Here is a 14,741-nt window from a genome sequence, read left to right on the forward strand (position 1 = left end):
TTTCAAATGACAAAACAAGAGCAAGTTATCTCCATTACATCCTTATAAGTCTCCAGTGAGTTAATTAAAAAATTCTATTTTTGTTTAAGATATTCCAGAGGGAGAAGAAACAATTAAAGGGTTTACAGCACCATGGAGTGCAATTAAAACAGAAAGCATTCCCAACACGACTGCTGATTTCTTTTGCAAATGCTCTTTTATTGAATATATTGAATATAAGCAGAATGTGCATGAACAGAATATGGGTTTAGCCACTTATAACCTCATTCTTTTTTTTTCATTCACATATGGGGAAGAAAGGAAAATGAAACACTTTCTCTAGAGACAAAGGATGACTTCATAGTTTTTTAATTTCTTTCCCTGAGGAGCTTTAAAATACTCACTACTCCATACAACATCCCCATTCTACTCAACAGCACAATATTTTGGTTATCTTTTTTGCCAATAGGACTAAATAAGAATATGAACAGTGAGTGAATCAGAGGGAGATGAGATAATGTGTTGAACGGGGACTTTGTAACAATCGATGGCTTGGTCCTTAGGAATTCCCTCTACCCAATTGTCCTGTGTTTAGGTATCAAGTAGCTATTAAGGCTCTATTCTGGGCCTATGTGGGAATGAGAACAGTTTGGCTAATTGTGACCTTTCTATGGTTAGTTTTACCCATCCCCTCTACGTGGCTTTGGTTCTGGTAGTGGGTGGCAGGAAATGAGTCATTCTTTGACTAAATGGCCTACATAAGACAATGTACCTTTGTTGAGGACAGCCTGGCTCAGAATCCCACTGGACTGGGTATTTTGGAATACAGAACCAATAACTTATTTTTTATGAAGGTCAATATTTACACAGGTAATAATCTTAAACATTAGTGATCTTCTAGAGCTCATAGTAACAAGTTTGGATATAAAACAATCCCAGCCAAGGACGGCTGTTGCTGTTTTCATTGTGCATCTCAATGGATTGCACTGATAGTATCTTTTTCTTCTTTTACCATATGCCCTCCTTATACTGGTCAGGGTCCCAGACAAATATTGCTTTTATATTATCTTTCTTACCATGCTACAGTGCAATCGGTTATTTCTTTCTTCTTATGACTTTTGGACTTTATAAAACAATTGAGAGTTTTCATGAGGGTGAGGTCTGTGTTTCATGTTTCCCTGCTATTTAATGATAATTGCTTGTAAGAAGTTTTACATTGCCATGGTTATATATCTTTAATTGTTTTGTGGTGTTTGGGGTACTTGTTCTATTGCACTAACAGTGTTTTTAACTAAATATGTGGTTAGAAATCATATAACACCTAGAACAGACAGGATACAAAAGCTGAATTAATTATTCAATAATTTTGAGAGACTATATTTATTCCATGTAATTTTTCCTGTACAAAGTATTAGTCTTATCAGAACTTCTTGAAAAACTTTTCAGAATTATTAGGTATGAAAGTATTCTTGATTTACATTTGGTGTAGAGGAACAGTCAAGTATGACGTAGTAGGTAGAATCTTTATGTTGGGCTGTGCTGCGCATGACAGGACGGCTTACTACAAGTATACCATCGGGAAAAACAAGACACCCTCACAGATTTCCAAAGCACTCTATGGCGGGAAAAACCACTGTGGTTGGGGAACCATTGCTTTAACACTGAATACTTTCAAAATATTTGACAATTGAATTTGCTCCTTAGATATTAATCCTTAAGTAGCAAAGTAAAGGGAAGAGTGCATACAATTCCTGGCAGGAGTCTTGCTCCTCTTGAATCCTCCTCACCTTGACAGTGATCTAGCTAAACTGAACAGTCTGAACATGCCACTCCCTTGCTTTCATCTCTTCCGTTGCTCCTCATTATGCCTACAACATAATAATGTCCATGCTTTTTTGACAGAATATATGTGATTCCTGTGACAAGGACTCTTTCTACTTCCCCAGGCTCTTTTCCAGATACTCTCCACCTCCTCCTAAATGCCTGAGCCCCAACCTGCTTGGGCTGCCTGCATATGCCAGGTACTCCTTGCCACTGTGTCTCTGTGCATATTGTCCTCTCAAGATTCAGATCCTAGGTCATCTCTTTGGGGAAACATCTTTCCTAAGAAGCTGAACCTTAACCATCAGACGGGACTAAATTCTTCTCAAGCTCTGTAGTTCCACAGTGCCCTACACACAGTTCTAGAAACCACTTTAAGAATTACAGGTGATCTATTTGTCTTGATCCCACAATCTACCACTAGATTATAAGCTCTTCAGGGCATGACCACACTTATGTATCATTGTATTTGCAGCAGTAATGCATTCAATGCCACTTTGAGTCTTACACTTACCAGGCTTTGCTGAGCCCCTGACTGTGTAGAAGACAGGAGACATTGATTAGTTAGGAGAGGATAGATGAGAGAGTCTAACTAAATACCACATTCCATTCTGGTAGAAGAGGTACATATAAAAATGACAAGCATGAGAGATAACCCGTGATTTTCATTTTTAAGTCAGATTAACCCAATGCTCTCTGAAGTGTTTAGGCAAAATACACCGTAAGAAGCAGCAAAAGTGTTAAAAGTATTTTGGGTAAATAAAACCTGCTGACAGGGAGAAGCCCACATTGTTGAGAATGCAACTGATAATCCATTAATAGACATATAGCTTTAGGTCTACATCATACAAAATGAAGAAGAGCTAACAAGTTTAGAAACCCCTTGTCCTCTCTGCATCATCAATCTGAATCATTTATTCGACCAGTATTTCTTGAGTATCTACTATGATTCAGGCATGTTCTAGAAGCTGGGGATAGACCAGTAGCCAAGACTGACAACATCTCCAGTTTCATGGACATTTAGTGCAGTATGAAAAAATTAGAAATATATAATTAGAAAATTAAAAAATGTTATCAAAAGATTCATACTAAAATTAAGTAATTCAAATATGAAAATTCAAAAATGTAATATTATAATTCTAATGATCATATCTAGTATATATCTAATCTCTAGATATTCTTATTATGTAATTTATATGTATTAACATTATATAACCACAATTTACATATAATTATGATGGCTAATGATACATTTATTACACACAGACACAGATATGCAGACACACATACACTCTAGCTCAGTATATCTGATTTACATTTTGTTAAGTGAATTAAGATGATCAGTTCCAGTGTAATCAATTTAACACATATCCAAAATGCTTAAAGGTACATAGGTCAACAAAGAGAATATATCCCCTTATTTTTCTTATCCAAACTTGATTTATGTGATGTATTTAGAAGGGTTCCAAATATTTTGCTGTGTTCATGGACACATAGGTGTACTAAAGTTGATGCTGTAACTCAGAATCCTATCACATAATGAATTAACATTAGCATTTGGCAATGTGACAATTTAAAAATATTTCTGCCTCAAAGCAAAAATAATTCAAAGCTGAGGGGACCACGCCCAATGATCTAAGCAGACCAAAAAACGGTTCTGCTGTTGAATTTGACCTTTAACTAATATTTAACAAATATATTTAAACTAAATTACTTTTTAAATAGCCTATGTATCCACGAGGTGAATAAAATGCAGTTTCCGTTAAGCAGGACTATATCAAATGCCCTTTTATTGTTTATAACTTTTATCTCAAAGAAAGAAAATAAAGCCAGGGTATTTTCTCTGAGATAAAATTTTCCTATTGTGACTTTCAATTTGAGTTACCTATTTTCTCTACTTAGGTGATTTTTCCCCCCTACACAGAATAAACTGAAATAAAATTCAACAATGGGTACTAGAATAAGGAGGTAGTCAATAATAATGAGTCTTCTGATAAACAAATTGGGAATTGGGAAGTTGGACATTAAATAATATGAAAACCCACTTTTACAAGTCTCAATGAATTAATATTTATCAAATAGTTACTCATTGTATCTACAATTACTAGGCTTTTTCACATCTATTCACAATTGTAACATAAACTTGATTTTTTAAAGCAGATCTTTAATCATAAGAAAACAAACTTTGCAAATGGTTTGAAGATGTGATCTCATTATGTTAGCATCACGGTGATTTATTCCCTTGGTGATCAAAATCATTCAAGAAATCTCGCCAACATCATAACCCAAAAGGAAATGAAATACTTTTTTAAAAAGTTTGAGTTGATAAGTTGGTTATTTAGAGGCAAACAATTTTAGATATTAAAGTTAGAAAAAGAGAGGTGAATTTTTTTTCACACAAATCCAGCAAGGTATAATATTGCTCTATGGGGTACCAACGAAGGCAGACTTGAATTTAGATGAATTATCTCAAATGCTCCAAATAGGTTATTTGAGGAACTCAGTCTTTACAAGTTAATTAGCATTCACTTGCTGCTAAAGTCAGAAATGTGCCAGGTCACACCTGGTTTACTTACAGAACTTTAAGACTGTAGAGGCCAGCAAAGGCTCCCTTGGGAATGTATGTCAAAGCGTTTCCGGCAAGACGTCTGTGGGTTTGAAGGGAGAGGAGAGAGAGTGAGCACAGTTCTCTTCATGTGGAATTCATTTAGTTGTTAAAAAAACGCACAATACAATTATGTTCAAACCACAAATGCCAAAAACAATGGTAAAAATAAAAACACTTGTTTTGTTATAGTTTGTGAAAATTTTCTGTAAATTTCTAATAAAAAAGCTGGCAAAAGAAGTGCCTAAGAAGAGATATAATAAATTACCTTTTTTACAGAAGTCATTTAATAGCTTACCTACACTGTATATAACTCTCCTTTAACATTTTTTTTTTAATACAAAAGCTAGGCAAAGGGATAGAGAGCAGTGGGGGACAGTTGCCAGGGTGATGGGCTTATTATTACAGGTAAGATGGTGGGAGAGAGCTCTGCTATGAGTGCATTTCAGCAGAGGTCTGCGCCAAGCATCACAAAAGCCCTGAGGTGGGAGTGTGCCTGGTATAGTCCGGAAAATGCAAGGAGGCCAGCATGGCTGGAGTGAAGTGACCAAGCAGGAGAATGATGGGGTGAAGCTGGGGAGGTGTCCAGAGCCAGTCCATGCAGGGCTGTGGAGGCCACAGGAAGGGCCTGGAGAGGGGAGGGGTGTGATCAGATCCATGTTTTAAAAATATCCTTCTGGTGTATGGGACGATGCTTCAACCAACTGAGCCATACCAGCCAGAACCCAGGAATGGCCAGGGAGAGGTCAATGGGGGAAAAAGGAGACATATGTAATACTTTAAACAATAAAGAATTTAAATTAAATAAATAAATCCTATATAATAAAAGGGTAATATGCAAATTGACCGAATGAAATGACCGGTTGCTATCATGCACACTGACCACCAGGGGGCAGATGCTCATGACTGGCGAACGCAGCAGCCATGGCAGAGGTCTCTCCGCCTCCACGGCAGTACTAAGGATGTCCGACTGCTAGCTTAGGCCCGTTCCCCGCGGGGAGCGGGCCTAAACCACCAGTTAGACATCCTCTGAGTGCTCCTGGACTGGAGAGGGTGCAGGCCAGGCTGAGGAACACCCCCACCCCCCAGTGCACGAATTTCATGCACCGGGCCTCTAGTAAATAAATAAAGAGAAATAAAGGGTCCTTCTGATGGGACCTTTTCTTTCTTGTTTATTTAAAAAATTTTAACATTTATTTTAATTTTCTATTACAGTTCACAGTCAATATTATTCTGTATTAGTTTCAGGTGTAGAGCATAGTGGTTAGATAATCATACTTTACAAAGATGGAAGCTTTATAGAGGGGAGAATAGAGCAAGAGTGGAGACAGACACAAAGGGAGTTTACACGGAGATGCTGGTGCAGCACAGCTGTGGTGGAGGAGGAGAGAAGGGTGGGACTTGATGTGGAAGAAAGAAAAATCCAACCGACAAACCACCAGCACCAAGGGGAAATGTAGGCCGTCAAAAACAGTACCATTTTATATTTATGAGTACATTATAGACAAGCCACATGCATTTGATCGGTTATCCCAAGTACTATACACAATACTGGAGTAATGAACTGTGTATGACCGGGACATACTAGTCAGAGAGTTGTTTATTGTCACAGAAAGGCTCAGACCTGGTTGAAGACCACAGATGGCTTAACTGATCAGACTAAACTGACTAGTAGCTGTTCAGGGACAGCGAAAATGTCCCTAGCTCTCCTGTTCACAGCCTTGACTTCGGTAGCACATCTCTGAGTTCTAGAACAGAGCCTTGAGATGGGCCTTCACTCTTACTGCTGCCTATGGTATCAAGCAGCTTGATGGTTTCTGAGGCCTTGACTTTGGAAAGGAAAAAGAGAGAGAAAAGAGGATGTATTTATTTATTTTATTAGTTTAAATTACTGTTAGGGTAAAAACCTTCCCGTTACATTTCCTGAAACATAACTCACTTCACGCGAATTGTTTTTCTTTTCTGGGCACGGACTTTGAGAATCCTACGTCTGTGTTCAGAACTAATTTGGGAACCACTGACCTGTGTTATCGGGGGAGTTTGTCTTAAAGGAAAGGAATTTATGATGTGTTATTGGCTACTTGCTGGGCCAATGGAAGATCTATCTCATTGACAAAAACAACAATTTAAGGAAATCATTGCCTCCTTCCCCTCTTATTTCTTTGCCACGAGGGATGGTTTTAGTAATTTTAAACTATAGGAAAAAGAGACATTCAGATGAATACACAAACGGCGAGATCTGCACACAAATCTTTCCTGTGACAATTTGAAACAACAGATCTCTGGGCTACTGCATTCCGACCCTAGAGACCTATAACCAAACTGGCTGAGAAGTTGTTTTTCCCCCTGTTTCTAAAATTATTTCATGAGGATATCGCTTTCATTATCTTCATTTCTACAGCGAGATTCAAATTCATAAGAAGAAATTTTTCTATCACATGAACAAGATCCTGCTCCATACATAAGATCCATATTGTACCACTATTATTAGTTTTACTGACTTAACTGCCATTAAAAAGAAAAAAAAATTAAGTAGATATATTCTTCAAATGAAAAAAGTAATTCGACGCTTCAGTGCTGTAACACCCTATGAAAATATGTTTGAGAACGTATGTTTCTTTGAATCTTTACACTAATTTGGATCTCTAAAGTAGAGTAACAGAGGTTTTTTTGGGGGGGGGCGGGGGTGGGAGAAGGGTTAGCTTGATTTTGTGAAATAGAGGGACAAGAGCAAATGAATCAGGGCCCTGATTCCTCCTCTCTGGACATTGGCCTGGAGAGGAAGAAGCTTGTGTGGATAAAATGGGGTGAGCACTGAGAGCAGAGGGGGGGTGCCTGACTGCTTTCTGATTGGCACCCTTGGGAAAATTACTGAGCAGGAAATAGTGGTCCAAGGTGGGTCACCTCGGCCAGGTTCCAAAGGCGGAGCAGCATTCTCAGAGCTAAGCAGAGGGCCAGGCCAATGCTACCAGCCCTCCCAGGTCCGTTCTTGGGAGAACTCTGTTGACTTCTAACTCTTAGTTGTTTTGTGTGCTTTTCTTTCCTTTCCGTTTTTGGTTTCCTTTCTTCTCACCATGAATTTGCTATGAGACGTAACACAAGTCACTTTACTTGCCTGGATGTCATTTTCCATATTTAAAAAGAAGTGGGGTTCTTCCACTAAGGTTTCTTTTCTGCCCCAAAACTGATTTTGTCCCACGTTCATTGTTCTGCTTATCCTTATTCTTCTCTCTCACCTCCTCCCTCCACCCTGCTTTTTTCTTTTTGCTGAGAGTAAGGTTTCTTTATTGCATGTCACTAACATTTTAAAAGTACTTTGTCACACTTTATACCAGGAGATAGATCAGAGGTTTTTCTTATTCTCACTTTGTAGACAAAGATATCAAAGCTCAGAAAGGTTTAATGTAAAATGAAAAACGGCTGCTTTCCGATTTCATGTAAACTTAATCTAGCCTTTTCTTATGGAGCATGAAGCTATGTAACAACAGTGCTACTTAAATAATTAGCAGAATGAACTTGAATATGGTATCCTTATGATTTAAAAGGAGATGTTTCAGATCACTTAGCAAATTCATTCTGGCTCCTAGAAGTTACTGCTTTATTTTCCAACATTTACAAAGTGCACGAGACCTGGAGAGCACATATTCTAGAGATGCTAAATTAATTTGTAATTAATGATATTGTAATTAGGGACTTTCAAAAGACAATAAAGTTAAAAAAATGAAACCAAATGTAATAGTCAATTGACATAGACTATTCACGATTCTATTCAATTGATTAAGTGCTCTTGTTGTTTCTGGGGCCACCACATGTACCAGGTTTGACTTTGGGTCTCTGCAGACGGAAGCCAAGTGCTGGGTCATCAGTTAGACACAAATAGGATGAACTCAAGTCGACTGTAATCTATTAATCTTGCCTGTGCTGGCAGTAATGTATCATTGTTGAAGTTGACCAAGCCCACCTGTGGTAGGTTTTCTTTTATAAGATAGCCATGCTAGTCACAAGGGCCCACATACTTAAAGTTTAGCCCTCTGGAGTTCATCTTTGTAAGATTTGCTGAAGCCTTTTGGATACAAAGACCATGACATTCCATCAACTGCTTTCCTTCCCATTGGGTGGAAAAAGTGTCTTTCCTAATATGTCTCAAGAAATTATAATTTTCAAAGACCATGTTATGTCCCTTCCCTGCCCACCAGTGAGTTAAGCATATTTAATTGCTCAAATCCAGCCAAAAATCCCATTTTCTTAAACAGTATATTTATGAGTTGTCCATTTGTGTTCATTATTAGATAGGATTAAAAAATTAGATTTTGAGTTTTGAGGGCTAAGGCCCACTGGACTGAATAAATGAACTCCTCAGGACAAAAGAGGGATCCTTTTGTGGGCATATGACCTATGGTATTTTTAACCACAAGACTAATGAAGTTCAATTTTCAACTCCTTTCTGAAGTCTTCCTTAATTACCCGAGTCCACAGTCAACCTTCCTGTAGGATGTACCTTATACAAGGCTGTCTACACAGGTTAATTTTATATGCTACCTGATTTGATGATAGCCTTCTAAGGTCAAGAATCTTACTGCCTGCCCAGAGCAAGAAGCTGAATCAATATTGGTTGATTGATCACTTTCTCTTATTTCCAAAGACAGTTGGCGGTAGTGCTACAGTTGCTTCAGGTCTGGCATAACTATTCCAAGATGGTTGCCAGTCATTACATACCTAGATCGGGAGCAGCTGAAGAACACCCCTTCTTCATTACTTACCAAATTTAAATCCATTCATTTCTCTGAGCACTTTCAAAAGCCACGCACAGTGCTTTTGGGCATACAAATAGTGCCTACCTTTTATTAAACAATGCATAAGTCCTAGTCACAATGTTATGTACTTTATAAACATTGTGATATTTAATTATTATAATCACATTAAAAAAGTGACATGACTATTCCCCTTTTACAGACGGGAAAGTGAGCCTAAGAGAGGTCAAGTTATTTGCTCATGCTTACATAAAAAAGTTTACACAAGAGAATTTAGTTCAACGTAGCATTTTGGTTCTAAATTTTGGGTTTTTAAACATAACTTTGCTTAAAAGTAGGCTGGTTTGGTGCTTGGGTTGGTCTAAAAGAGGAATAACACAAGAACATGAATGGCTGCATCATTTATTATCCATAAGAAAACTGTTGTTCACTGCTTCTTAAAAAAATTTTTTTTAAATTGATTTCAGAGAGGAAGGGAGAGGGAGAGAGAGAGAGAAACATCAATGATGTGATGCTTCCATATGATGGGCTGCCTCCTGCACGCCCCCTACTAGGGATCAAGTCTGCAACCTAGGCATGTGCCCTTGACTAGGGTTGAACCGTGACCTCCTGGTTCATAAGTCAAGGCTCAACTACTGAGTCATGCTGGCTGGGCTGCTCACTGCGTCTTTTTCAAAGTCCTCCTCCTGTTGGGTTCCAGATCCTGTACGACCTTACTGCTCTTACCACTGACTGCTTGTTTTCTTTTTCTTGCTACCCCCTTTTTAAGTTCTCATCCTCCAAACATATGTACTAGAAGATGATCCTCAAGTGTCTGCCCTCACAGCTTTTCTTTTTTTCTCTGTTTAGTGGTGTTTAAATTTTAGTGTGTATTACCATTGCTTTAGGAATCATAAAAAATTCTGAGCCCCAGACCCCAACCCAGATTGAGTGAATCCGAGTTTTTTGGGGGAAGGATTTGGGAATCTGCATTTTAACTAAGCAGCCCAGCCTGGCTCAGTTGTTGAGTGTCGACTTATGAACCAGGAAGTCACAGTTCAATTCTGGGTCAGGGCACATACTTGGTTGCGGGCTTGATCACCAGTGTGGGGCATGCAGGAGACAGCTGATCAATGATTCCCTCTCATCGTTGATGTTGCTATCTCTGTCTCCCTCTCTCTTCTTCTCTGAAATGAACAAAAATACATTTTTAATTAAGCAGCTCAGGTGGTTTTATTTATTTTTTTAAAATATATTTTATTGATTTTTTTACAGAGAGAAAGGGAGAGGGATAGAGAGTTAGAAACATTGATGAGAGAGAAACATCGATCAGCTGCCTCCTGCACACCTCCTGCAGGGGATGTGCCTGCAACCCAGGTACATGCCCTTGACCGGAATCGAACCTGGGACTTTTCAGTTTGCAGGCCGACGCTCTATCCACTGAGCCAAACCGGTTATGGCAGCTCAGGTGGTTTTAATCTGGGTAGAGAAACACACTGGGAAACACAGAGTCCATACCCTCTCTCACAGTCCTCATCTGCCCCAACACCTTCCACAATCACCTCTTTGTGAGATTCTCCATCTTTATCTCTAAAGCAGGCTCATCATGCTCCAGACTCACATTCTCTCTGTTATTGACATTTGTAGTTGGATGTCCTGCTGGCACCTGACACTTATTATATCCGGAACCAGACCTCCTCTTGTCTTCAAAATACCAATTGTTTCCCTCGAATTTCCTGTTTCTATTGACTGTGCCTTATCAGTGTCCTGGCATCTAATCTCAAAACCTTACTCTGAGTCATCCCTCACTTTCAGAGTTCTCTTTCAGCACCTACGTTCAATCAATTGATGAGTCCCTGACTCTCTTCCTCTGATGTGATGCTTCCATATATCCCAGTGGGTCTCAGCAGCCGCCAGCCCTGTAGACTTTAAAAAATAATGTCCTGGTCCCCACTGAGACCCATTCAATCAGAAGCTCTGGGAATAAGCCCTGGTGATTAGTTAATTTTAAAAACGCTCCAGGTGACTCCAATGTACATTCAAGGTGGGAAACTCTGAACTGGTCCTCACATAATCTAATATTGATAAGTTAACCATCCCCAGAGACAATGATTCCCTCATTAATTAGGAGAGGTGATTAGTTAATGGATTTTATTTTTATTTTATTTTTTGTTAAACCTCACCCGAAGGTATCCTTTCCATTGATTTTTAGAGAGAGTGGAAAGAAGAGGGAGGAAGACAGAGAAAGAGAGAGAAACATGGATGTTAGAAAGACACATCAATTGGTTGCCTCCCACATCCCGACCAGGGCCAGAGATCAAACCTGCAACCCAGGTACGTGCCCTTGACTGGGAATCGAACCAGCGACCCTTTGGTACTCAGACTAACACTCTCACCACTAAGCCAGGAGGCCAGGGATAGTTAATGGATTTTAACAGTTATCCAGAAGAGACAATAAGAACCTGGACTAGGTGGTGATAAAATAGAGTAAACAAATGGAAAGACAATGTGGGATGACTAGCTTTAGGACTTTGAAATTGGCTGATATAGAGGGCAGGAGGGAAAGAATGACAGACATAGTAATCTCAAGTTTGGATAATCAGAAAGCAGGAAAGGCAGCAGGAAAGCTCACCTGGAGATATATATATATATAGTTGAAAATACATATTTTAATATATTTTTGATTACAGGTTCCTGAGCTCAATTCCAAGTTTCTGATTCACTAGGTTGGGGTGGGGCACAGAATTTACCGTCCTAACAAGCTCACAGGTGGTGACAAGGCTGCTGGTCCAGGGACCATATTTTGAGAATTACTGGCCTATCTAGCAGGCAAAGACAAAAGAGATCTGAACTAGGAATATTGATTTGGGGGGCTCATCCATGTAGCAGAAATAGTTCAAATTTTGGGTTTCCTGCTCAAATAACTGCAATTATTTGCTGACTGGTCTACAGCCTCCTCATGGGTTTCTTTGCTTCCATATTTCCCCAATGTATTTTGCATACAGAAATCAGAACATTTTTTTAAAATCGTAAATTGTATTGTTTTAATAAGTTGCATACAATCAACCAGTGGCTTCCCATTGCTCTTATTGGAATTCTATACATTGTCTGATTGTTCTGGGCCTCTTCTCCAGCCCCTCCCATGTCACTGTCCCTCCCTCTCACGCTGCTTCAGCCACACGGATCTCCTTTCAGATCCACAAACATGCCACATTCTTTCCTGTCTCAGGGACTCTGCTCACATTATTCCCGCCAGAACCACTCCACCCCTGTTCGTAAGACCACCAACTCGTCCTCATCCTCCTAATCTCAGTTTAGATGTCACCTTCTTAGATTTTCTCTCCTGTCATCCCTGCTAATTATTCTCTACCTACCCGTGTTTGTGTTCTTCATCATTCTTGTCACAAACAAACATCATATGTGCATGTCTCCCTGCTTATTATCTAGATGGTAAGCTCCCCCAGGGTGGGCATTTCTTGAATGAATGAATGAACCATAGTTAAGTACTATTCCCTCTTTTTTTAAAAAAAATATTTTTATTGATTTCAGAGAGGAAGGGAGAGGGAGAGAGAGATAGAAACATCAATGATGAGAGCGAATCATTGATCGGCTGCTTCCTGCATGCCCCACACTGGGGATTGAGCCACAACCCAGGTATGTGCCCTTGACCGGAATCGAACCTGGGACCCTTCAGTCCGCAGGCCAATGTTCTATCCACTGAGCCAAACCAGCTAGGGCGAGTCCTATTCACTCTTATGTTCCCAGTGGTTCGATAAATACATATTGAATGAATGAATTGAAAAGTACTGAGAAAGGATACAATAAAACTAAGTGCAGAAATTAGGGGAATGTCTACATTTTATAAGAGCTGGGAATGGAGAAGAAAGGAACACTAAAGGGAAAAAGAAGAGGAGGCAGAGAGGGAGGGCACTTTCAGAATAGTGCACTAATTATCATAATAAAAATGTGCATATATTATAAAATTTATATACATACACACATGCATACATATAAATACATACATATTCATGCACACACACACACATATACACACATGCATACACAAACACAGATATCTAAGTGCCTGTATCCTGTATGGATAAGCATTTGGAAGAGAAGCAAAACAATTTCTATGACATAACACTAGAGAAAAACAGACTTTCAAAGAAGCAGCATTCATAGTCAATTGCCAGATCTATGATGACTAGAGATTGAGCATTGCCAAAGCCCAGGGGCAGGAAGGTTATTCATGGGCATGAAGGTGTTTTCATTTTACGAACATAATCTAGTATGTAAATTACAGTTTACTAAAGTTCTTTCATCATCCTTTCATTTAATCCTCAGGGAAAAAAATCTCAAAAGACAGGCAGGACAGCTCTCACCATTTTCAGCAACATGATGAGGAAGTAGATGTAGCAAGCGTAGATTGTGCTTTCAGGAAGTTTGGTGGTATCTTTCCTTACAAATTTCATCTGCAACCACAGATACCTACTATTTATATAAAGATTCTTCAAGGCCAACCATAATATGAGCAAACAAGGCCAGGGAACAATAGTAACTCAGAAACTGACCTCCCTAGAGCTTCTCATGTTCCCTTCTTAAATCAAGCACTTGATTCCAAAAGCATTAGAATCTGGGAATATTGTTAAATACCGCTTGGAAATAAAAAACGTAGACTGTTTAAAATGGCAACGGCTCATTTTCCCTCTGGTTTAATCAGACTACCACCCTAAGTCTAATGGAACTGGTAGCTGTCAGCATTGGTGACAGCTCTCAACATCTGCACCTCACTCTAATGGACCAAGCGTAGAATCTTGTATGTGTCCAAATAGCAAACGTTAACATAACGGCCCTCATGGAACTGAAAAACTGAACTGGGTGGATGCTGTTAGAGAGAAATGCAACTATTGCCCAGGATGTTAAAATTGGGTAAAGAACTGTCTGCATTTGTTGTCTGTATCTATTAAAGCTCATAGATGGAAATAGCTTTTCCTTCAAATCCTGGATACCTGGGATTACTGCAAAATCAAGCTTATGAACTAGGAAAAGAGGCTTTAAAGTGTTTTCATTTTACTAATACAACCAAATATGTAAATTAGTTTATCAGAGTCCTTTCATCAGCACTTCATCTGGTCCTCAGACACATCTCAAGACACAGGCAGGAAGCAGCAGCTCTCACCATTATCCCCCAAGGCCATGGAGGTCAAGTGGATGATTAGTTGGTAAGTGGGGAGTCAGAACAGCACAGGAGTCCGGGCCTTCTGCCTCTACACAGTAGCAGACTCCACACTCAAGTCAGATATGGCTTTTTTTTTTTTTAAATTAAGTTCTCCGTCTCACATCGCACCACCAGGACATTTGACCTGTGCATGTCCGGTCACCTTGTAGATTTATAAAAAATAAATAAACGAGACCTGAATGTGCCCAAACTTGTGGCACAGGGAGTAAGTGTTCCAGAATGTCAGGAGAGGGAGAAAGAGGCAATGAACTGTGATGGTTCTTCTTCTTCTTCTTTATTCTGGCTTTTATTCTATTTGCTCCAGGTAGTCATTCGCTCTAGGGTTACAATGTATTTTTTAAAAAAATATTATGGCAATAAATGCCTC

At 39.2% G+C, this 14,741-nt stretch overlaps 1 protein-coding gene across 1 annotated transcript in view; it reads right to left on the reverse strand.

The window, feature by feature from the left end:
- Window positions 1-14,741, reverse strand: part of LGR5 (leucine-rich repeat containing G protein-coupled receptor 5) — a 102,202-nt gene that overhangs the window by 66,356 nt on the left and 21,105 nt on the right. The window contains exon 4 of the mRNA XM_015561329.1: window positions 4,377-4,448. Within this exon, the coding sequence (XP_015416815.1) occupies window positions 4,377-4,448 (72 nt within the window). The remainder of the gene's footprint in view (window positions 1-4,376; window positions 4,449-14,741) is intronic.

This window comes from Myotis davidii, unplaced genomic scaffold (assembly GCF_000327345.1).
Source record: "Myotis davidii unplaced genomic scaffold, ASM32734v1 scaffold54, whole genome shotgun sequence".
Classification (NCBI taxonomy): domain Eukaryota; kingdom Metazoa; phylum Chordata; class Mammalia; order Chiroptera; family Vespertilionidae; genus Myotis; species Myotis davidii.